Below are 25,932 nucleotides of genomic sequence, written 5' to 3'. Positions count from 1 at the left end.
AATCTGTGAGCAAGATTTTGATTCAGAATCCAAAAGGGAAGCAACAATGGCTGAACGTAATAAGATAGAAAATGAACACTCCACGAGGAAATATGAAAAAAACAAAGTGAAAATAGGGTCATAGGAACTGGCTAGTAAGGTTGGATAGAACACTCTCCTTTCACCTCTGCCATCTAAGTTGGACTGTAGAACAGACTTCTGGATGAGGGGAAATGGAAATATCACACTGGTAGAGTAGAAGGTGCACTTCTGAGATTTTGGTTGCAGTCATTTTAATTGACCTTCACCCAGGCTCAGTGTAAAAGCTTTGGGGGCTTGTTTACAGTATCTGTGAGACCCACGAAGAGACAAAATATGCACTCACCACATACATTCTTTCTGCAACTATTTCATACAAATACTGGAATACTCGATGCAATATGATGCAGAGCTTATCTGCCATTACAAGGAAATGCACTTTATTGTGTCAAACTATTTTTCAAGTCTCTTTACATCACACATCCTGTTACAACCAGCTGCAAAAGGTGTCTAGGGGTCTGTTATTATCTTCACCTGGTCTTATTGTAACAGGGTTTAATTTTAAACACACCGTGTTTTGAGCTCCCCCTTTGTGAATTCTTGTTCACAGCTTTCCAGTTATAAGGCAAAGAAATGAGCACAAACAGGCTGTCGTTTAAAGAAGTGAAGTTTATTAAAACTTAAACTCTAATATAGTTCACACCTATGGATATACGATGCGCCCACGCTAGCATGCACACGCAATATACACATGCAGATAGGGACAGAAAGGAGACAAGGAAAAGATAAATAGAACAGTTTGAGGCAATATCTTGTTACTGTTTTGAGCTCGCTGTAGTCCTTGATTGAAGATATGGTCTGGCCTTTCGTTGGGGTCCAGTATTCTTAAACCTTGTTCATGTAGGAGATTTTTCTCTCTTTGAGTTTACGTGTCTTCAGTGGTTTCTGAAGCTGGTGAGAGCGAGATGAGGGTAGACAGGAGAGAGATCTTATCAAGCCAGGAGCTTTCTGATTTTCAAACACTCTTGTTGGAAGTTCAAATCTCAACAGCCAGCTAGTCATGTGACTAAAACTGGTCTGACCACTCCTTCTGTGGTTGTGGATTCTGCTATCTTAGCAGTCAACCCGGAATGCTAGCTCCCCCCACCTTCAAAGTCTGGTAATCAAGAGTCCGTTGCTGCTACAGCATGTCCAAATACCAAAAAGTCCTAAACTTTAAATTCCAGTCCCTCAAAAATCCAAGCTAATCTTCAATTTTTTCACCATATACAAAAGTACTTTGTGTAGTCACATCCACTTTCTCTCGGTCACACACTCTCTCACCCTCTCTCTCTGTCATTTCTCTGTTCATTTGCAGACATGGAAATAAACACAGTTTCCAAAACAACCAAAATGGCAAAACAACTTTCCGACGCTAGAGGGTCATCTCTCATATCTAAGGATGTTTCAGAGGCCAACTTTTAAATGATAGAGTGATTGCAAGCTTTTTCTAAATTAAATTATATGCAAAGAGGCTTCTCTCTGAAAAAATGCTGGTCAGGTATGTTTTTCATTTGTTTACAAGAACATAAAAACAATTACATAAATCATTTGGAAAGGCACCATGATGAGAAAGGTGCACAGTTCCTTTGGCTCCTCTCCCTCACCAAGCTAGAAATAATATTCCATAACATTTTTCATGAAGTCAGTATTCCTTTAAATCTCTATGTACATATGGTCATATGGGGCCCATTGACCCTTGGGCCAATTGCAGTGAGCTTCCTATAAACCCCAACTGCAGCATCAAAACTGGTGATGCCTGACACTAAAGCACTTGCCACTGACACCTCATACAAAAAATGGAAAATGATCCACGTCCTGGACATTCATATCCATCATGTTATTTTGTGCTAAATCTAGTATGAACAAAAGGGAAAATCGGGATAAATGTAATGATTATTTTTAGAAAATTGAAAATACAAAAATGAAAGTGACAAGGGTCACTCAAACTAGACCTATTACTTACTGGTGAATTTTAGCCCCAAAAAACACTGGTGTCCAGAACCTCTGCCCCCACTTTTGGAAACCTGCCCTAGTGAATGCCTTAATGTCACTTGCTGCCATCTGATTTTTAATCCCCCTCTGGATTTCCATTAGAAACAACAAACAGCTCATACATTAACTTGCTTGAAGAATACAGGCTGTGAACAGTACATGTACTTCAAAATCATTATTGAATAATGCATCTTGCTTCTAGATTATTTGATAAAATATGCTGATGTTGAACTATTGTTAATGACTGTTTTATTGGACCAAGGGTAGAACCAATCCAGAAAAATAAGCCAATGAAAAGACAAGCTTTGAAGAACAAAAAAAAGAACACATGAACAAAAGATGATAAAATCATACAGTGCAGGAGGTCGTTACTGGGTGCATCAAGTCTCTTCTGGATCTCTGAAAGAGCTGCCAATTAGTGCAACTCCTCTACTTTTTTCTTCTGCATTTTTTTTTCTTTTTAAGTAAAAATCCAAGATTGCTGAAGTAATAAGTCAGATTGTAGCAGAAAACAGGATGAGAGATCATATGACACAGATACCCCCTCCTTTGGCCAAGACTCATTCCCAAGGAATGATTAATCAGAAACAATACATTTTTGATTATGATCTGACAGATTCCAGATTGAAAAATAGGAGATTGGTACAAAATATATTTTAATGGCTGCGAAAATGCCTTTTTTTTAAATATATCTGTGGAGTTGTGTTTTACGTTGTTTTCCATTTGTTTGTTTTAATGGCCTTTCTCTCATGGAGACTAATTACCAAACTCACTCAGTATATATCTGCATGTACCCGGGTGAAAATCAATCTTGTTAGCACAATTTTAGCTAAATAAACTGCCGTACTATGACATTTGGTGAAAGGGGTACTTAGAGGTTAGATCTGATTCACATCTAATGGAGTTGCACTTGTGAAATTCATTCAGTTTGTTCAGCTGTGTACACAATCGGATTTCCCTAATGCAAAATGAAAAGACTACTGAGGTAATCAGAGCAGCATAAACACACAAATCCAATTATGCTTGTTTTCTGGCGATCATGTTGAATCTTTAAATATTCAACAATAGATTTTAATCAGTTTATGCTGTTAGAACAGTCACCTTTAAATTTTCCCAATCTGTTTGTGCACACTACAATTTTGAAAGCATTTCCCCCCAGTCTCACCCCTCCTTATGCTCAGTGAACCTTACTCTCAGTCACCTCCTTCCTAGCCCATTTCAGCATAGATTCTCATTATCACACCCCATCGGAAATCTTTCGTCTAACTGTACTGCTCCTCCAGCATCTCTCCACTCAGTCTTCTGTTTCTCAACCATCACCGCCTTCAGCCTGGGTTTGACAACCCCTAAAATAATGTGGCAGAGACTAACTGGGATTGAAACCAGGATGTACCAATACTAAAGAAATCTGTATTTTACACATATAATCAGCAGAACCAGGTGCGGCTAATGCACATTTCAGAATGGGATGATGCCAGAATGGGACATCTCTGTCGAAGCATTCAAAAATGCATCAAATTGCTTGTTGATTCAGCAGAGACTGGAGGGATATGTGTTCAGCGTTAGACGACGAATTAGATCCTGAATGAGAAAACAAGCCAGATTGGTTGAAAGTTTATTACTCATTCCTATATTCTCACATGTCCAAACAGGGATATTGTGGGTTTTTGCGGGTGTCCATGCAATTGGGGAGCAGAGGGTGGTAAAGGCACTGAGATTGAGGGTGGGTTTCTCAGATTAAATATTTAAGAGTCTGGGGCATAGATGTTGACTGCGCCGTTCCCAATTTATATTAATTATTGCCTTGAGTCTGAACATTTTACTTCAAATGGGTGAAAAGTGTGAAAGATAATGTAGTAACTTATAAAGGAGGCGATGACAGAGTCAAAAAAGTGAGCGGTTAGAAACACATTATCTGGGCAGAGACAGAAAACTGGCTTCCATATTTTACAAGTCGAACAACAAGAGCCAGCCAACCTAAACATGAATCCTCTACCTTTCACAGATCTACAGTATCCCCAGTATATTTTCATCAGTTTTGGTCGCTAGCCGTAGCACCTAGAATCGCATAAGTTACACGATTGGCTCATTACACGGGTCCCGCTAGATCTTTAACTGGAGCTATATCTTCTAATGCAATTTCACTGTATTTGCCCTGTGTCCTTTTACATTCCTCCTTTCCAAGCACTTATGCCATTCCCTTTTGAATTATGTTAATTGTCTCTGTCTCAATGCCCGGATCTGGCAAAACATTCTATAGTCAAACAAACCTTCTCTATTGAAGAAAATATATAACTTTTGTCTTTGGTCATCCAGTGAGAAAAGTGAATGTGTCCCTTTTTTAAAATCCAATTCGCAGGTTACTTCCGAAACGAACTGTGTCCAGAGAGAGGTGTTTTTTTAAAAACTGAATTGATAGGTGCACCGTAATCTTACTGTTTATATCTACTGACCTGCTCCTCAAGAGGGCAGAAATGTTAATTTAGAAACAGATTTTAAGAGTATTTTAACGTCTCTCGCGGTTAATAGTCTGTCTGCAACTCTCAAAAAAAATCTTTAAACGAGGTCACTAGCAATTGCGCCCCTTGCTGGTCAGATCAATGAAAGAATGGATTTAAAGAGACAGCTGCTTACACTTGGAAGAACTGCCAAGCTCCATTTACGCATCTGGAAATTTTTTGGCATCTGATTCCAATTCCTGATTATAAAGGTTATTTTGGCTAAAAGGACAACTCCCATATGATACAATTTGAAAGACAAAACTTGGACAGAAACCCCCCTTTTTCTCCACAGTTCATACATTATCCATTCTTGTTTTGGGTACCATTCGTTTCTGCAGTTTAGTGGCTCTGCCCTTTCCATTTTTTTCTTCGATCCCTCGAGTTGAAATTCTGCATTTTGGCCATCACAGTGACAGTTCTGTCTGCTTTTTAAACGGTGTAGTTGTCCTATCCAATAGCAGAATGCAAACGGCTTCCAACAAGAACCCTGATTTAAAATATTTCCCAATACTTCATTTTCCCTTTGCTCCACACTCACTCCTCTCTTGTGCACAAGTGTCTTTTAAAGGTCGCCTTCACATCAGGCCGCTCATTTCAGAATCCTTCTGTCTCGAACAACGTGTAACCCGAGATCACAGTGAGGTGGCCAAATTAGTGACACGGGTTTCTGGGGATTCTCCATCGTAATCTGAATTAACAGATTTCCAGTCCCGTCTCATCGCTGCATGGAATGATCCCAAAGATCAGAACATCACTGAGCACATTGTTTTAAGTCTGCAATATCGGGCCACGGGCGGATACCATTAGTGCGTTACCCCCTCCCCAGATCTGAGGACAAATGTTAAAGCGTCAACATGTAAATTGACTTTGACATCGGTTTCGACTGGTTTGAAACCGACAAGAGAGAGAGCACCGTCACCCTGAAGTGAAGGGCAAAGGGACGGACTAATGTTAGAAAATGTTCTTTTAAATCCTACCAAAAACCATCAATGATGGGTTCGAAAGAAAATTCAGAACTTCCCTAAAAACTTTACCAAATGAAAAGACTTGCATTTATATAGCGCTTTTCACGACCACCGGGCGTCTCAAAGCGCTTTTTACAGCCAATGAGGTACTTTATGAAACGTAGTCACGGTTGTAATGTAACATAATGCAAGAATTCAGAGTCAGATTTCGGGATCTGGGTGAAGCATTTTGAACCTGTCCAGGTACTAGTGATCAAATGAAAGCCTTTCAATTTGAAACCTAAATTTAAATGCACGTTTCCCCCGAAATCTACAATGGAGTGAGAGTTTGGATAATTCAATTCTCTCAGTTAAATCTTGCTATGTAGGAAATTGGGGATAAAATGGAGTTGATAAAACGCGAAGGTTTTCAGAAAGTCGCTGGCAGGATCGGCTTCCCTTTGCTGTCAGACCCAGTTAGCTCTGTCCCTGATGTGTTTGAAGTGTTTTTCAGATTAGAAAACGCTTCGTAAAACTGCATCATCAGGACTGACCGTCAGAGGTTAAAAGCCCATTTTAAACAGGAATCTGCGGTGCTGATCAAATTTGCTCTATTTTAAATTTCTAATCTGCCATCTAGGAACTCGCCTAAAATGAGCTGCTGAATAACGACGTGATAATGGTGTGCAACCCCGGAGCCTGTTTTATTTGCCGCTGATTACACGTAGGGGAGAAAGCGTGTCGATTTTAATTCTCATGTCAGCTTCGAGCACTTGTTATTAGGCGCACACAGACGCAGTGCCATTCACCTTGTAAGCCCTCAGGTTCTGCTGGAAACGGACCTCCATAATATCAGGATAAGCACCTAAAAATATCAAAGAAGTGTCACTTACCACTGCTAAAAGCAAAATGAACCGCACGATTCCCATCTTGCTGCCTGTTAATGTTAAGATTGTCTTCATATCCTTTTTGCTACCAGGTATACTGCGTTGTAACTTACTATACGAGCTGATCTGGACTTTTTATCACATCTCCATTGCTGTAGCTGAATATGAAAGGCAGTGACTGACTGCTGGAGGACCAGGGCTGCGCCTCTGGGCTGGACTCGCCGCTTTTTCATTGAAATGATCTCTTCCAGCTTGTCACTGGTTGGCTGACTGGATTCACCATCTCCTCCCCATACACAGCCATCTGACATATTGAAAACAAGCTCGTCAGCAACAATCCCCGCAATGAAAGCCTTTAATAAAGGTGATCTAGAAACGCGCCTCTTTAAAACTGCGATCTGTAAGAAGCCCTAAGGGGGTTAGGGAGCGGATATAAAGCTCCAGGTACCTTCTCTTGAGTTTGGTCTCTGACTGTCCGAAGATTTCTCTCTGCACAACAGCCCTCGAGTTGAATAAAGTTTAGTTTGGGCACAATGTAGCTGTTCAGGCCAATTAGAGACAACCTGCAACATATTGTGGGTTAATGGTTAATCATTTGTCCTGAATTCAAAGTGTAAGTAACAATATACTGCAACACATAAAACTCTGTGTACAAATGTGTTTATCTCGGCAGCTGCCTCATCTGATGATGGTAGGATCTAAGTGACTCCTGCACACCAGATCCCATTCTCCCGCTGTGTGGAGTTAGCAGATTCCAGCTGGAGTGCTACAACTGGCCTCAGTTGAGGTCTCTCGGTGATAGAATTCTCGCCTGAGGCACAGTGGTGGCCGGCGACTCCCAGCTCCCAGAAGGACAGTGGAAATGCTTTAGAGATGTTCTCATAGCATCCCTGAAAGGGTAAAACATCCCCAGTTACTGGTGGAATCCCTGCCTTGTGGCCATCCTAGATGGAGAAAGCTCATTTGGAAGACGTGATACACCTCAAAGGAATTTGTCCAGAACATGCAGAGGTGAAGTCAAGGTGTTGGAGGGAGCCTGCAAACCTCCAATCTACTCATCTACCTAGTGGGTCGAAGGTTATCAGGGGTAGGTGGAAATGTGGAGTAATCAGTTCAGCCATGAACTTATTGAATGGCGGAGCAGGTCCGAGGGGTCAAGTGGCCTACTCCTGCTCCTAATTCATATGTTTGTATGTACCTGACCCTTCAAACCACCACCTGCCCCTCATGTGGCAGAGTCTGCAGATCATGCACTAGACTTAACAGCCATCTCAGAACCCATCAAACTGGAGTGAAAGTCATCCTCAATCCCGAGGGACTGCCTAAGAAGACAATGGGTTTATCCCCCATCATGGACCTTCCCTTTTGTTCTCTTTTCACCCTCCCCCATTCGACCTACTTAAAACCCATTATATTTCTAATTTTCCCCAGTTCTGATGCAAGGTCATCGACATAAAACTCTTCACAGATGCTGCCAGACCTGCTGAGTATTTCCAGCATTTTCTGCTTTTATTTCAGATTTCCAGCATCTGCAGTATTTTGCTTTTGTTGAGGTAATGGGTTTGATTCCCACTCCAGTGATTTGAGGGTGAGGAGCTCGATTGACACTCCCAATGTAGCAGTTGGGTGAGAGGTTAAACGGAGGCCCTGCCCTCTCAGGTGGACACAGAAAGGAAGAGCAGCAGAGTTCGCCAGGCCTCCTGGGCCATCATTTATCCCTCGACCAACATCACTAAAATAGATTATCTGATCATTATCACACTGCTATTTGCTGTATACAAATTGGTTGCTGTATTACCTACATTACAGAAGTACTTAATTAGCTGTAAAGGGCTTTGGGATATTGCTGAGGTCGTGGAAGGCGCTTTCTATGCAATTTCTTTATTTCAGTGACAACCCCACACCGCAGGGAGAGGAAATTAACGAGATCCCAGCCCCCTGCCGCCTATCCAGTGATATGTGACAGTATTGGGCTCAGCTGCCCTGATAGCTATTATTCACTCATACTTTAAAAGTCACCAGAGAGGTGGGGGTTGGGGACCTTGGCAGAATTGGACCCCAGCAGAAGTCAAAGGCGTTCAGAAAGGGAGAATATTTGGATGTAAACTAGTGCCTTGCCTGGAGCTGCGTTGTGGGTCAAGGCTCCTGGCAACAGGTGTAAGCTTGCGGTTTATGGCTAGTGCGCCGAAAACAGCAGGGAGGTTGAGTCGGTTGGGGTTAGCAGTGGAGTCAGATGCCTTTGACCATGAGGTTATAACTGCCTTTGCAGTGTCAGAGGGGAAATATGCGGCCGAGGGTCAGAGATATTCCTGGGGGGTTTGGGGAGTAGAAGCAGGACAGAGAGGGAGGGGGATCCCGAGCTTGTGCTGTGTGGAACTCATACAATCTCATGGACTAAAGCTTCCAATACAGAAAGTAAATACTAGTTTGTGTATGGCGGATCCTTTTAAGCAGATAGTGTTTTCTACAGCAGACACCCCTGCCTAACTTTCCAAGAGGCTGATCCTGTTGATTGTAGTTAAAACTTCAGGGTTTTCTGTACACTTTGCGGTTCCTCTCAATGTTGAGGTTGCTAATCGGTTTATTGTTCATAACGCCTGGGGTTTGGTCAATGTAAACATAATGCTCAAACACCCTGGGCGGCTCTAAGTTAGACCTTCTAGTAAATCTGAAACAGGGCGTTTTGCAAGAAATCAGTTGTTGTATTTAAAGCCTGGAGTTCTCACTCTCCAGCGCCCCCAGTCCATAAGTGAGTGAGATTAATCCTGAACTGGGGGTATTGATCATTTAAATCTCGTCCCCTATGTATTTCACGGATGCCATTTATTAAACACTGGTGTCAGTTTATGGTGCTACATGCAGAAACACGATTTCACTTTACGATACATTTTGTATCTGCCTCCTGGTTAAGTACATTAACACTTGAAAAGGACAGCCCCACTTTAAAATGGATTGAATTCTTCCTTTCAAGACGATGTACATTCTCCTCCAGATGGGCGAACAGTACCGGCCGTTATAATGTTGTTCTGCCGAGAAGTGGGGCTCAGGTCTCTGTGCTACTAACCGGATTGATTCGGTGTTTGCTCTCAGACGTATCAAAGTACAGCAGTGCCACAATGTCAGAAAGTAAACGGTGTTTATAAAAGGACTGCATCGTGGTTTAGAATACACAATGTTACTACCGCAACGCCAGCAACGAAGTTTAGAAATTAGTTGGGAGAAAGTCTAACTGAAGGAATGGACACGTGTATTTTCATGTACTTTCACTGGATGCTTGAAATAGCCGTTCAACCCAGTGTGGCTGGGATTCTATTAAACCCGTTGTGTCGCATGCATAAAAACAGTTCCGGAATAATTCAATCATGAATAAACAAAATGAAAGGATGTGCAGTTTGCTATCAACGAAAACGAGTTTCTTATTCGCTGACTTTTGTAGTGGTCCCTAAAATTTCTAAATACAAATGATATAAGGGGCTATGGGATAGTGTGGGGAAAAGGCATTGAAGTGAATGATCAGCAATGATCATATTGAATGGCGGGGCAGGCTTGATGGGCTGAATGGCCTACTCCTGCTTCTATGTTCTCTAAAATATTTCAAATTATTTCTGAATTGCGTCCCCTTGCCTCCCTACCTCTTTTGAAGATGTTGCTTCCTCCTTGTGTTGCATAGGTAACCAGTACACTCTGATATCTGGCAGACTTGGCTTGTTTTTGTGTGTGGCTGTTTGACCATTCATACCGACAAGCTATCGACACCACAGGCTGCTTTCCCTCCCCCCAGGATCATTAACCCTACATAATGTATGAATTTGCATGGGCACACCATCTCCTTGTTCTCCCATCCCAACTACAAGGAGATGGTGGTGTTGTGGTAATGTCACAGGGCTAGTGATCCAGAGCCCAGGCTAATCCTCTGGGGACATGGGTTTGAATCCCAACTCAGCAGATGGTGAAATTTGAATTCAATTAATAAATCCGGAATTAAAAGCTAGTCTGATGGGGACTATGCAACCATTGTTGATTGTTTAAAAAAAAAACATCTGACTCACTAATGTCCGTTAGGGAAGGAAATCTGCTGTCCTTACTTTGTCAGGCTTACATGTGACACCAGGCCCACAGCAATGTGGTTGACTCTCAAATGGCCTGGCAAGCCACTCAGTTCAAGGGCATTCAGGGATGGGCAATAAGTGCTGGCCTAGTCAGTGAATAAACGAATAAGAAAAACTTGGATGGTGCCTTCATGGTTTGGTCACAATCCTGGAAATCCCAACCTTACAGCATCCTGGGCACCATCATCACATGGACTACCGTGGTTGAAGAAAAAGGCAAACATCACCGTCTCAGGGGTAACTCGGGATGACCAGTGAATGTCGTCCTTTTAGTGACATGCATAATCCGAAGAATTAATTTTAAAATTACATGTAATGTATTTACACTACGGCTTAATTGTCCATGATAAGCACAACCTGAGGTACAGGACAGTAGCTGTCTGACAACCAGTTACAATTGTGAAAATGAAATTCAGAGGCCACGGATTCCAATCAGACTCCTTGCCTAAATCTTTTTAAAAGCAAAATCCTGAAGATGCTGAAAGATTGAAATAAAAACCAAAAATGCTGGAAAGACTTAGCAGGTCAAACTGTGGAGAGAGGAGGGTATGGTTAACAGTTCCTCTCTCCACAGATGCTGTTTGGCCTGAGGAGTCTTTGCATTATTTTCTGTTTTTATTCCACAGCTAAATTACTGCCTTAAACTTACAACACGACAATTGCATGTTGTGTGTGTATTAAATGAGTAAGCACCTCTGAAGGCTGAACAAGTAGATCATTTATCCATTGTGTAGTTGATCTATAAAGACCAAAAATGTCCCAAGTTGGCTGATTTTGTTTTTACAATAATAAATGAATTTTTAAGAACAGGAAAAGACTATTAGGTCTAGCAAGTCTATCCCTTGTTAATGAATCAATCCCACTTACTTGCCTTGTCATTATATTTGCTCAATCCCTTCTTGCTTCAGAAATTGTCACTTGAGCCAAATTATATTGTCCTTTGCAATGGCTTTCTCTGTTAACTTAATCCCTGTAGACAGTTTAGTGGAAGATGTGTCCAACTGGATTGCATGTTTTGCCTAAATCTGAGCTGCTGCGATTCTCATTTACAAAAAAATTACAAAACCAATGAAAGGTCATCGACCTGAAAAATTAATTCTATTTTTCTCTCCTCAGATGCTGCCAAGCCTGCTGAGTATTTCCAGCATTTTCTGTTGTTATCCAAAAAAATTACTTCTAATTGGATTATGTTGCCTTTATACCCCCGAGGACCGTAAAACATGCCAAATGGATTGACTGACTGTATCAGCTGTGACCTTCTGTGGAATGCAGATCAATCAAATTCTACCACCTTCCACGACAGTTTCAAACCTTTCAGAGTTCCACTTGCCCTCTCATCAGCTAATGGCGGAAATCAAAACACTTAGGACATAATTTGAAAAATAAGCTGGTCCTTTGAAGTCTGCCTGACTGTTTATATGACACCACTTCCCATCCATTAATGATGGCTCAGCATTTTCCCCAAAGATTGTTACAGTCAATGTCTTTAGTGTTTACATTGGATTTTTTAAATAAATCTTGATCTAAGGATCCTTTTTTTAGAGTAACCAGTGGCAGTTCAACTGAGAGTTGCCCAATCATTCAGTCAGCTGTACTTTTGTCAGTTTGATACTCTGTTTCTCTGGGGATTTCTGGGAGTTGAACAAGCCCTCGCATTTGCTATGCATAATTTAGCAGGAATAGATTAATGTTTGACTTGCTGAAATACAAGACTACTAAATTTAAAATATGTTTTTTGTTTTGGAATGCTTTTGGCTAAGATTGTACACAGCCTCTACTGACCTTTTCAACTTTATAAGTGTCATGCTCACAAGAAGTACAACATTGAAAATACGGAACCAAACTTAAGAGTAAAAACTAGTCTTTTCCTTTAAAAAGTGGACAATGTGCTACAAAATGGACACCGAAGGTCAGCTGACTTGGCCTGTATACTCAAACTGTCTCACTGCCTGTTAAGGACAAAAGGATACATGCTAGACTAAGAGGTGTCGATTACACCAATCCTGAAACCATCAAGAGACATTTTTGAATTGAATGGGTTCTTCTGAAACAAAGAAGGTCTGAAGTAGCCACATCCTAGTCCATTGGGTGGTCATAGCGGGGAAGGGGGCCATGTGTCTCCTAACAGAGACAAATGAAAGAGATTTTTACCTAAAAAGGTAGCTCTCTGGGGAGAGAGACCATGAGAACATCACAGAAAAGCAGTCCAGCCCAGGGCTGTGAAAAGAAGTCCATCAAAAAACAAGGAAGGTTCCTTGCTGTGAATTCTACACCTCAACCTGGTGCAGCAGAGAACTAAAAGTGACCACCACCTCCAGCCTGAAGTCTTAACCACCATAAAACTATAAATGCCCAGGCCTGCAACTTTAAAGGAAACTGTCCTCCAAGAAGATTCAACAGATTTACCATGAACCCCAAACACTTACCTCACTTCAAACCACTTACCCTTTTCCTTTCTATCAATTCTTGTGTGTGTGTGTGTGTATGTGTATTTGTATCTGTGTGTGTGAGTGAGTGAATGCGTGCCTGGGTGTGGTTGCAACCATTTCGGGAATGACTATTGTTCAATAAATTGTCAATCTTCTGTTTTAAACCTACAAGAAAACCTGTTACTGTCTTTTTTTGACAAAACAGAGGGGATTAAAACACTAGTAATAAAAACATTTGCTGTAGTCAGTTGGGAGGTGAACAGTGCAAACAAGCCATGCTATCACCCACCTGGCTATAACATAGTATGCTAGAATAAACCACAATAGTCTTTATGCTTTACCATGCATATGAAACAGATAACTAATTTTTAAAATTGTAATTTTTGAGTTTATATATGCATGTATATCCTCTCAACTCCTCCTCCTCCTCTACTGAAGGGATTAACTCCTTACTAGGGTATAATTCCAGTGGTACCACCCTCTAATACTTCAGCAAACTCTCTATTCTTCATCTACAATGAAAGAAAGGTTTGCTCTTATATAGTGCTTTTCACAACCTAGGGACACCCCAAAGTGCTTTACAGCCAATTAAGTACTTGTGAAGTGTAGTCACTGTTGTAATGTATAAAATGTTGCAGCCAATTTGAAGACAGCAAGGTCCTACAAACAGCATTGTGATAATGACCGTACAATCTGTTTCAATGATGTTGGCTGAAGGATAAATATTGGCCAGGACACTATGGAGAAATCCTGTGCACTTCTTTGAAACAATGCCATCTTTTGCATCCAGCTGAGAGAGTAGAGGGGACCTTGGTTTAATGTCTCATATGAAAGATGACACATCTAACAGTACAGCAATCCCTCAGTACTGCACTGGAGCTTTAACCTACATTTTGTGCACAAATGTCTGTGTCCAGTGAGTGGTCGTAGACTATTGGATCTTGGGGCCATCAGCCCTGAAGCAGTTAATCCTCAGCTGAAATCTACACAAATGTTCTTCAGCTACTCCCAGTATCAACAAGTCATTATCAGGGAAGTCAATTATTTTTTTAATTTTTATTTGTTCATGGGATGTGGGCATCGCTGGCTAGGCCCGCATATATTGCCCATCCCTAATTGCCCATCTCTAATTGCCCTTGAGAAGGTGGTGGCGAGCTGCCTTCTTGAACTGCTGCAGTCCATGTTGGGTAGGTACACCCGCAGTGCTGTTAGGAAGGGAGTTCCAGGATTTTGAACCAGTGACAGCGAAGGAATGGCGATATAGTTCCAAAGTCAGGATGGTGTGTGACTTGGAAGAGAACTTGCAGGTGGTGGTATTCCCATGAGTCTGCTGCCCTTGTCCTTCTAGTTGGTAGAGTTTTTGGGTTTGGAAGGTGCTGTCTAAGGAGCCTTGGTGCGTTGCTGCAGTACATCTTGTAGATGGTACACACTGCTGCCACTGTGCGTTGGTGGTGGAGGGAGTGAATGTTTGTGGATGGGGTGCCAATCAAACAGGCTGATTTCTCCTGATGGTGTTGAGCTTAAGTGTTGGTGGAGCTGTACCCATCCAGGCAAGTGGGGAGTATTCCATCACACTCCTGACTTGTGCCTTGTAGATGGTGGACAGGCTTTGAGGAATCAGGAGGTGAGTTACTCGCCGCAGGATTCCGAGCCTCTGACCTGCTTTTGTAGCCACAGTATTTATATGGCTGCTGCAGTTCACTTTCTGGTCAATGGTAACCCTCAGGATGTTGATAATGGGGGATTCAGCGATGGTAATGCCATTGAATGTCAAGAGTAGATGGCTAGATTCTCTCTTGTTGGAAATTGTCACTGCCTGGCACTTACATGGCACTTATCAGCCCAAGCCTGGATATTGTCCAGGTCTTGCTGCATTTCTACATGGATGACTTCAGTATCTGAGGAGTCGCAAATGATGCTGAACATTGTGCAATCATCAGCGAACATCCATACTTCTGACCTTATGATTGAAGGAAGGTCATTGATGAAGCAACTGAAGATGGGTGGGCCTAGGACACTACTCTGAGGAACTCCTGCAATGATGTCGTGGAGCTGAGACGATTGACTTCCAACAACCACAACCATCTTCCTTTGTGCTAGGTATGACTCCAACCAGCGTAGAGTTTCCACTGATTCCCATTGATTCCAGTTTTGCTAAGGCTCCTTGATGGCATACTGTGTCAAATGCGAACTTGATGTCACCTCACTTCTGGAGTTCAGCCCTTTTGGCCATTTATGAACCAAGGCTGTAATGAGGTCAGGTGCTGAGTGGCCCGGACGGAACCCAAACTAAGCGTCATTGAGCAGGTTATTGCTAAGCAAGTGCTGCTTGCTAGCACTGTTGATGACACCTTCCATCACTTTACTGATGATTGTGAGTAAACTGATGGGGCGGTAATTGGCCGTGTTGGACTTGTCCTGCTTTTTGTGTACAGGACACACCTGGGCAGTTATCCACATTGCCGGGTAGATGCCCGTGTTGTAGCTATACTGGAACAGCTTGGCTAGGGGTGCAGCAAGTTCTGCAGCACAGATCTTCAGTACTATTGCCGGAATGTTGTCAGGGCCCATAGCCTTTGCAGTATCCAGTGCCTTCAGTCATTTCCTGATATCACGCAGAGTGAATTGAATTGGCTGAAGACTGGCATCTGTGACGCTGGGGACTTCAGGAGGAGGCCGAGATGGATCATCCACGCGGCACTTCTGGCTGAAGATTGTTGCAAATGCTTCAGCCTTATCTTTTGCACTGATGTGCTGGGCTCCCCCATCATTGAGGATGGGGGTATTTGTGGAGCCACCTCCTCCAGTTAGTTGTTTAATTGTCCACCACCATTCACAACTGAATGTGGCAGGACTGCAGAGCTTAGATCTGATCTGTTGGTTAAGGGATCGCTTAGTTCTGTCTATCGCATGCTGTTTACCATGCAAGTAGTCCTGGGTTGTAGCTTCACCAGGTTGGCATCTCATTTTGAGTTGGGTTGGTCCCCCAGCTTGATGGTAATGGTAGAGTAGGGGATATGCCAGACCATTAGGTTACAGATTGTGGTTGAGTATATTTCTGCTGCTGCTGATGGCCCACAGCACCTGATGAATGCCCCGTTTTGCTTTGCTAGATCTGTTCAAACTATCGCATTTCGCACAGTGGTATTGCCGCACAACACGATGGAGGGTATCCTCAAAATGAAGACGGGACTGTGTGGTGGTCACTCCTACCTATACTGTCATGGACAGATGCATCTACAACAGGCAGATTGGTGAGGACAAGTATATTTTTCCCTCTTGTTGGTTCCCTCACCACCAGCTGCAGACCCAGTCCAGCACCTATGTTCTTTAGGACTCAGCCAGCAGTGGTGCTACCAAGCCACTCTTGGTGATGGCTATTGAAGTCTCCCACCCAAAGTATGTTCTGCACCCTTGCCACCCTCAGTACTTCCTCCAAGTGCTATTCAACATGGAGGACTGATTCAACAGCTGAGGGGGGGGGTGGTGATGGGCAGCAGGTGGTAATCAACAGGAGGTTTCCTTGCCCATGTTTGGCCTGATGCCATGAGACCATGGGGTCCAGAGTCGATGTTGAGAACTCCCAGGGCAACTCCCTCCCATCTGTATACCACTGTGCCACCACCTCTGCTGGGTCTGTGTTTCCAGTAGGCAGGACACACCCACGGATGGTGATGGCAGTGTCTGGGACATTGTCTGTAAGTGAGTATGACTATGTCAGGCTGTTGCTTGACTAGTCTGTGTAACAGACTCTCCCATTTTTGGCACAAGTAAGGAGGACTTTGCAGTTTGCAGTGCTTAGGTTGGCACCAGGTGGTCCTTCCGGTTTCATTCCTTATTGACTTTGTAGTGGCTTTTTTGACCATTTCAGAGGGCATTTAAAAATCAACCACATTGCTGTGGGTCTAGAATAACATATAGGCCAGCCAGATAAGCAGATTGCCTTCCCTAAAGGACATTAGTGAACAGATGGGTTTTTATGACAATCAACAATGGTTTCATGGCCATCATTAGACTAGCTTTTTAATTCCAGATTTATTAATTAAATTCAAATTCCACCTTCTGCTGTCCCCAGAGCAATACCCTGGGCTTCTGGTCCAGTGCAAATACCAGTATGCAACCGCCTCCCCGTTATATTGGCATCCTGATTACAGTTGTCATCTTCTCACATGTTGGAGCAGTGAAATGCCTTTATTTCATTTTAGCTTTTAGGATCCTCTCCTCGGCCCATTCCTCCCACCCAACCATTCCAAAGCAGCATCAAGGGATAGGGGGACAATGCGGGAAAGTGGCATTGAGGTAGATGATTATCCATGATCTAATTGAGTGGCAAAGCAGGCTCGATGGGCTGAATGGCCTACTCCTGCTCCTATGTTCCTATATTCCTATTCAGGAGCATACCTTATACTGAGCAAAGAAATGTCATGATTTGCACTCAAAATACCACCAAAATTGAATGATGGATTTTTTTCAGTCGAGTTTGAAAATTAAGAATATTTAATAAATCCTTTTTAAAAATAGGACTTTATTCTTTTACAGACAAAGAAACATAATTGCAATTCTACTTGCCAAAATCTTGAAAATAGATTGCTTTATTTTAATTAACGTGTGGAATGATAGCATGAGATTTAGCACAGGTCATTTATGTTTTAGAGGTCTTCGAGGCTGAAGACTGGTACACCAGGTTGCATAAAGACCTCTCCTTAACATGACACCAAAGTAACACATTTCATTGTGCCAAACCTGCATTATGGCCTTGTTGAGTGAAATTAGCCAATCAATGGCAGAGTGTATGCAGGTACCTATTTGGATTAATATCAGCTGGAGACTGGGTTGAGAACATCCCAATCTCACTTAACTCAGGACTCATAAAAGTCCCTGTAAAGAGCAAAAACTGACTTCAATCCTGCATATATTTAGGTTAAATTCCAAACCAAGCTGGATAGATATAAAAGATAGGTTAATAATCTCACTGTACTCTCTCTAAATGTAATAAACATAATGAATATAAACTAGATTTCTTTGAAAATGTAACATTTTCAAAGTATTATTCCACAGTTCAAATAGAGTTTGCATTCAACGTTATTTCAGCACTGTTTTTAACATTTGTACTGTTTTCCTTTTGTTAAAAGCCTCCGTCTATATTATAAAAGTAAGGTAACTTAGACAGTGGGTGTAATATAGTCTTGAGCTTCAAATGATATCCATAAATCACTAGCTTCACACTGCGTAAAAATGACAACAGTGGTATAAGAGATATATATATTTATAAAAAGAATGGGGCAATGTTGTAGTCCATCACATATCATCAGTGCTTTATTGAATTTAAAAAGAACTCTAGCTTTATTCTTGTGGTTTATTAAGTTATCAGAGCCCTTGAGTGTTTCCGAGTCAATAATACACACATACACACACCCACTCAGATTTAATTGTATACTTAATTAGGAAAGCGCAGTGAAGGCAGGAACTGTTTGAAAACATTAGTTCAATGATAATCTTTCAGTCTAATATTTGCTCACTCTGCACCACTTCCACCATTACAAGTGCACCATTTAATAGATTGAGTATCTTCCATTGCTTATAAAGAACACAGCTAAAAATATTTAATGGGGGTGATAGAGGATTTTTATTTTCCCCTCTTTTCTCCAATTTTGCCCATTTTGCTCAATTTTTCCTCAGTTGTCTCATTTCCCCTAGATGCACTGATTTATCTTGAGATATATTTCCAGAAGTGCTGACTAACCGTTCGCTATCTTGTCCAAGTGACCAGAACTGATATTCCCCTTCCGAGCCCCAAATACACTGCAGCCATGATCCCCTAACCAAATACAGATGAGATTGAGTCTTGGGCCTTCCTGGTCTGTAGAGTTTAGTACTACAGCTGGTGGTGCAATTGCCCACTGAGCCATCAGCAGAGCTATGTTTAAAAAATAGTTATTTAGTTTCTCACCTCTAAAATGTGTAAAATGAGCAAATGACACCTGCCACTTTTAGATGGGACACAGAAGTTTTTTTCTATAGTCATTTTCTAACCTTTTGGTCTAGAATCATAACTGTCTAATCTAAGGCTTTAATCAAGAACATATCACATTAACCTTTAAAATGACTGTAAGGCCAAGATAGTCTCCATTTAATAACATATTCACAACCTTTCATTTTAGCAAAAAGTTTTACTGGGTTTAAACACAACCTGGGGGTAATATTTATCCTCATCATTTGAAAATTGAGCGGTGGGGGCGGGTGTGGAGGAACGGAGACTGTCAGACAGACCCACTACAGATTTGCTGTAGAATGTGCCAACTTTTCATTTCCACTATGGGTTCTATAAGGGCGGGCAACCCTCTCCACCACTTTACTGCCCAAGCTGTGTGTGGGCACACATTTGTAGGAGGGTGGAAATAATGGTGTGAATATGGGTTGGTCTACTTTATTCCAAAACTGGAATTCTGGTTTTAATCCCCATCAAAGAATTCCTTTTTTGGTTATAACACTACAGATTATACAGGAACATCATTTTCAGTTTTCAACTAGCTTCTTGCAGCATCAGACACAGTGGGGGGATCTTTATGCTCTCCTCCGCAGCAGCTTTGGAGGCGGGGAGGCGGGGCAGTCCCTGTCCCTTGTTCAAAGGTACTTCGTACCTGAACGAGGGACCCAGCATCAGGAAGTAGGGGCCCGCTTTCAACTTAAATGCCTGATTGGCACTAAATTCAGCAGGCCTTCCGGAAAAGAGGCGACACAGGGATCTTGGCATCGGTTTCTTCCAAAGTTGAGACCCCCACCGCCAGTGTAAAATTCCTCCCAGTGTATCCACAAAACAAACTTTTGTCAGTTACAATTTCTATGTTTCCCACCAATGTGCCAATATGTGACACCAAGTGGCAGTCATTGAATGATTGACTGAAATGTTGATTTAACATATTACTGCACTCTTAAACTTTATTACACTGCATTTCCATTGGCGTCTCCAGTTTAATGATGCTCTTTCTGATGTAACTTTACATTACATGTAGGATCACATTTCTGTTCTAATTTGTCTTAAGTGCTTTTATTCTTTCAGGCTTGCTTTTCCTGTTAATCTTGGCGTGGTAATTATTTACAGTTCTATGTTTCCAACAACAGAGCCAAATCATATGCTATAGTTTGTGACATCTAACTGGGATCCATACTGTAATGCACCTATCAAACTTCCTGTGCACTGCATCTGTAATGGAAAAGAACAGCCATATATTAGCAAAGCATAAAGAATAATTAGACCAATCTAAATAGAATGTCCAAGTGCATTATGTGGCATAGTGGGTTTGCCCACTGACCATTTACTACTTAGATCTGGGTTTCAACCAGATGAATAGGCTGAAAGTCTATATTCTCTGTATAGTTGTAAAAGTCCTGTGTGAAATGTGAGTGGAAGGTTTAAGAAGATGAGAAAGTGTGAATCAAGTAAAAGTCATTTGGCCCAGTTGTTAAAGAAATCAATTACAATCTGCTCGGTGTTGGACTGCTGTTGAGCTCAATACCCTGGCTTAGAAAGGCTATAATTGGCCCTGCTGATCGTTATCCAGGGCACTAGAAGAAGCACATGTGTCAGGACATTGGGTAAGAAAGAACAGGATGAGGCATCGCTATGATTGAACCCATGGTAAAATAGCCTGCTGGCATTCCCTCTCAAAGGTTATGCATGAATAATGGCAACTTGGGCAATTTAAAAGAAGATGGTGAAGATCTGTACCCTACCAAGGAGTCAACACCTTCAAGAGAGGAGAGGAAGAGAAAAAACTCAGGAAGGAAAATAAAGGTATTTGAGGAAACAGCTGATTTTCAACAAAGAATGAGCAGTTGTGAAACCAACAAAAAAAGACTAGAAACCACTTAACGTAGGTGAGAGAACTGCTGGTAAAGTATTACATTTACTAAAAAGGAATTGAAGCTATTAATGTGATGAAAGCTGTTGCATTCATTAAAGCTTCTCTGACCAATACCCAGCAAACACCTAATTGTAAGAAATAACATTCACTGGCATTAGTGGTTAGATGTAGCAGTCTCTTTAATTGGGTGAAATGTATTATGCTGCATTATTGAAAATTAACCACAGTGGGGCACAACAGCTTGAATCATTGTTATTGAACAGTCAGTGCTTTTCAGGGCTTTTAGGCTGGTTAAATAGTCACAGCACTTGGACTGAACACTTCAAACTATCAACATGCAAGCAGAATCGCCAGTTAAAAGAAGTGAGTCAACAGGACCCCGATTTACTCAGTTGAATCCTACTAAGTGCACAGCTCAATTGTTAAGAAAAATTCTGCTTGGGTTAAGATACCCATTAACTACAAATGGAAACAGGCTAGCAGCAAATATCTGTATCACAACATATTTAATAATTTACTTAACTATTCAACTGAACACTTGTACAACATACTGTTGCCTCCAGGTGCAACCTGTCAGTGAGTTAAATGTTTTTAATGAGCCTGTAAGATAATTAGTGAACATTGTATTCTTTGGTCAAGACTTTCCAGTATTTTCCACATTAACAGACAATTAACTGTTCTGCCAGCTCTTTGCTGGCATTGAAATTTAACCAGCATTTGGGTTCCGCTTGACAGAGTTCTGTGCTTATTGCTTGCACCACACCCAGAGCTTCATTTACTGTGGCCAGTGAGCGGTACAGAGGTGGTATTGTATCTGCTGTATCTCTGTAGCATAACTGTGCCCAAATGAGAAAGGTATTTAGTATTCTCAAACCTATATTGTTACAGGGTAGCATCCCAGAAGTGATGATCGCATCAAATAGAAGGATATGGGCCTTCAAAAGTCAAAGTGGTGAAGGATAGAGGTGGAACTAGTGCAGTCAATAGAGCTGAGGGATATCAAGTATTTGAAGCCTACCAACCCTTAGCATTTCACATGGAGATAGTAAGGTGTTAAAAAAGCTATTCCAGGGAAAGTGAGAGAGGAGATCATTTACACTATGACAAAGGTCAAGTGTAAGTCAGTGGAATCAATTTAGATGTGTAGCATGATCAAATGGGTGATGGGCATCTGCTTCACTTGCCCGATGTGGTCAGCCATGCCCGCGTGCCATTTTTGTGACCAGATCTAATTTAAATGCAATTGGTGAGCTGCCAACGCTGATCATACTCTATATAGATAGGTCACCAATTGGAAGGGTGGATTGGGCAGGCAACTGCTACTTAAAGGCACATTGCAGCCTCTTGAAAAGAAAATGCATTTTCAATAGTGGATAGTGGACAATGATTTTCTGTAGCAGGGGCGCCAGATTCTTTGATACAGTGGTAGAGATGCTCATGAAGCCAATCAGCAAGAGGAAAGAAGTTTCTATTTCTTTCCAAAGGGTGGCAGGTGAACAAACAAATTTCTCTACAGCTATGTAGAGATGTAACAGAACAAATAAATTCCATAAACATTGTTCCCAAGACCTGGCTACAGTGCAGGAAAAAAAATTAATAGCCTTACCAGGACTGTCAAGGCAAGATTCTGCTCTCTCCCTCTTACTCTTTGCACACCACTGCACCACTCTACTATAGCCTCAGTACTGTCAATCCTTCCTTCCCCCACTTCCTATGGCTCTATTCTGACCAGAATAGGATACTTCCCTACACCTCCTACTGCTTGCACTTACACCCTCAAAAGCACCCTTGCTGCTTTTTCTTGTCATCATGTACACCATGCTAAACTGCCGCAGATAACTTCAATACCTTACAACAGGGAGAAACCAGCCCACTTTTGCTGCTCTTTGCAAGAAAAGCTGGCACACAACAGAAGGAAAGAAATGAGTAACAAAAGAAGAGGCCACCATCAATATCACTGGCAGAGAGAAGGCATGCAGTACTGGAGATGGCAAGGCTGGAGGCCATGCACAGCTGAGTGTTGGGAATATTCCCTTCCTTTTCCGTTTATATTTAATTCTCTCATTCACACACTCAGCATGGCATTAAGCTGCCACTTACCTGATACTCATGTAGTAGCAAGGGTAAGGAGCATGAAAGAGTCCAGTGCCAACTTGTGGGAGTCCTGGAACATGACATCAACATCTTGAAGTTAACCATAGAGCGTATGGTCATCTCAATGGAAGCTAAGCCAGACCATCCTTGCAGGAGTCTGCGGCACCAGTAAATGTATTTGTCAGGAATTCTCATATTGTAGGCTCTGGGTTCAACCACTTTGGATAAATTCAGAAACCAAACAGATTGGGCTGCCATTGGATTATAGATCTCCTTCACTTAACCCTCCCACACAGCAGCGAAATTCTATATCCACTTTTTACATGCAGTGTGTTCCTGTGGTAACTGGTGAGTCTACAATGTTAGTTGACATGAAGCACTTCAAGGATGTGCTGAAAGCCAACATGAAGAAATGTAACATTGACATCAACTCCTGGGATACCATCACCCTGGAGGCAGAGTCTATGGGAAGAATCACAGCAGTTTGAGACCCAAAAACAACAACATGAAGAGGAAATGCGAAAGCAGCGAAAAGAATAAGCCACGACCCGATCTAATAACACGTGACCAGACATCCCACATGGCAACAAATCCCAACATGTCATAAAATCTGTAGATCCTGAATTGGCCTCATCAGCCGTCTTCAGATGCACAGAAGACAATCATCCTCGCCTGCCAGGGATAGCCAATAATAGTTAGCATGAATATCAATGTTGATCCATGGGAGGATGCAGCTTATATGAGGATGGAAGAACTGGGAGACATATTGGACATCATAGAATCATACAGCAACAAAGGAGGCCCTCAGACCGATTGTGCCAGTACTGGCTCTTTGGTAGAGCTTTCCAATTAATCCCACTCCCCAGCTCTTTTTCCCATAGCCCTGTAATATTTTTTCCTTCGAGTATTCGTGTAACTCTGAGTGTGACTATTTTATTTATTTAGAGATACAGCACTGAAACAGGCCCTTCAGCCCACTGAGTCTGTGCCAACCGACAACCACCCATTTATACTAACACTACATTTATATTCAAGATGGCTCCTGGGCTGGAAGCTCCCTAGGAAGCTCCCTTGCTGTTCAACTCTATCCATGGCCATCTGCTCCCATCCCTAACGTTTTCTCCCCCAATCTGCCCTCTTAAACTGTTTAAATTCCCCTGGCTCTTTAAATCAGTTCATTTTAGCCCTATCTAAAAGTTAACAGTTAGTTTAGTGTATGTTACCTGGGCCCACTGCCCTCCCCCAGCCACACCTGCTCTTTGTTTTCTCAATGAAATTGATCCGGATGAAACTGACGAGAACAGCTGCCGATACTTTAATCTCCGATCCTGCTGTCTTCACAGTCCAGAGTGTCTGCAGCCACGGCATGCGGTAAGTCCATTGAGGTGAAGAAGGAGCTGCGGGACCCGAGAGAAGTCCTGTGAAAAGGTGCCCCGAACACCCAAAACATCCACGAACGGCCCCCCCGGCCGCAACTTCAAAGCGCCCGCGGGAGATGGCTCGGAGAGCATCTGCAGCGCACTGTCGGCAATGCTGCATGCTTTTATTTAAACCACTGCAAAAAAAAAAACCCTTAGCAAATGTAACCACCTCTAAGTCTGCCAAATGATGCTTCACCTCCCGAAGGACGTAGATGAGCTTTCCGGACGTCGATGGTGGGCACTGAGGAAATGGCTTATTACCTGCACCAGATTCCACCCCCCCTCCCCCCCCCTTTACCCCCCTTCCACCCCCCCCCCCCCACCCCCGTCCCCTTCCCTGCTCCACCCTCTCAGCTCACCCCCTCACAACCCCGTCCCAGCCCGCCCCCCCCGCACCATCTTCACCCCGCACCCCCTTCCCCTGCACCCCCCCCAACCCCCTCCCTCTACCCCTCCCCCTTGCATCCCCTCCTCCCACCGGCACCATCCTACACCTGTGTAGGGGCCCCAACAACCCCACTGCCTTGTGGGCGTCTCGGGAGAGACCAAGGCTAAGGGAGTAAACCCTAACAGAAAATCCGGAGCGGAACCCCGTAGGCGGTCATGTGTCACCTTTGGCATGTTTCCGGCAGTTCCTGCAGCCATACTGGTGCCAAACGTCGTGTCCTGCACTCCTTTGGACCCCACCAGAAAGGCCGAGAGGGGGGTTTTGACGACTGGGCAACTCTCAACCTCCATAAATTTGCCCAGGCATGCGCCATGGAGAGGTCACTCCATAGTTGCCTCACAGCGACTGAAACAACACGGAAGGCAGCAGTTACGGGTTATAAGTCCAGATAAATTGGCGTAGAAACTGGGCGCCACGGGTTGCCTTTGTCGGTGGGAGAGGTCATTGCACCTCACTGGACAGCTACCGCCCGCCTCAAACCGGGCAGCCCCCGGTCAATAAGGTTCTGTCCCGCCACAGTCTGCCTGCTTCAATGGGTGCTTGGAGCTCAGGGTCATTGCCCGAAAGGTGGACTGATACACCGCACCAAACAACATGAAAAAAGGAAAGAAGGTACCAGCCCTTCGCTTTGCAAGCTGGAACGTCAGAACTATGTGTCCTGGCCTGTCGGAAGACCTTACACAAATCAACGATTCTCGGAAGACCGCCATCATTAACAACGAGCTCAGTAGACTCAATGTGGACATTGCAGCACTTCAGGAGACTCGCCTCCCCGCGAGTGGCTCTCTAGCAGAGCAAGACTACACCTTCTTCTGGCAGGGCAGGGATCCTGAAGAACCAAGACAGCATGGAGTGGGCTTCGCCATCAGAAACTCCTTGCTCAGCATGATAGAGCCTCCCTCAAATGGCTCGGAACGCATACTGTCCATCCGACTGCTCACCACCTCTGGTCCAGTACACCTACTCAGCATCTATGCTCCAACACTCTGTTCCGCACCTGAAGCTAAAGACCAGTTCTATGAACAACTCCATAACATCATTAGCAGCATCCCCAACACCGAACACCTATTCCTGCTGGGGGACTTTAATGCCAGGGTTGGGGCCGACCATGACTCATGGCCCTCCTGCCTTGGGCGCTATGGCGTTGGAAGGATGAATGAGAACGGGCAGAGACTGCTTGAG

The 25,932-nt window shown here is 43.0% G+C and overlaps 1 protein-coding gene across 1 annotated transcript in view; it reads right to left on the bottom strand.

Moving 5' to 3' along the window:
* Positions 1 to 6,612, bottom strand: part of LOC137348085 (tumor necrosis factor receptor superfamily member 16-like) — a 158,455-nt gene extending 151,843 nt beyond the window's left edge. The window contains exon 1 of the mRNA XM_068013265.1: positions 6,391 to 6,612. Coding sequence (XP_067869366.1) covers positions 6,391 to 6,459 — 69 coding nt within the window. The 5' untranslated portion in view covers positions 6,460 to 6,612. The remainder of the gene's footprint in view (positions 1 to 6,390) is intronic.
* Positions 6,613 to 25,932: the final 19,320 nt, after the last annotated feature.

This window comes from Heterodontus francisci, chromosome 33 (assembly GCF_036365525.1).
Source record: "Heterodontus francisci isolate sHetFra1 chromosome 33, sHetFra1.hap1, whole genome shotgun sequence".
In the NCBI taxonomy this organism is placed as follows: domain Eukaryota; kingdom Metazoa; phylum Chordata; class Chondrichthyes; order Heterodontiformes; family Heterodontidae; genus Heterodontus; species Heterodontus francisci.
This window is presented reverse-complemented; position numbering and strand designations above follow the sequence as displayed.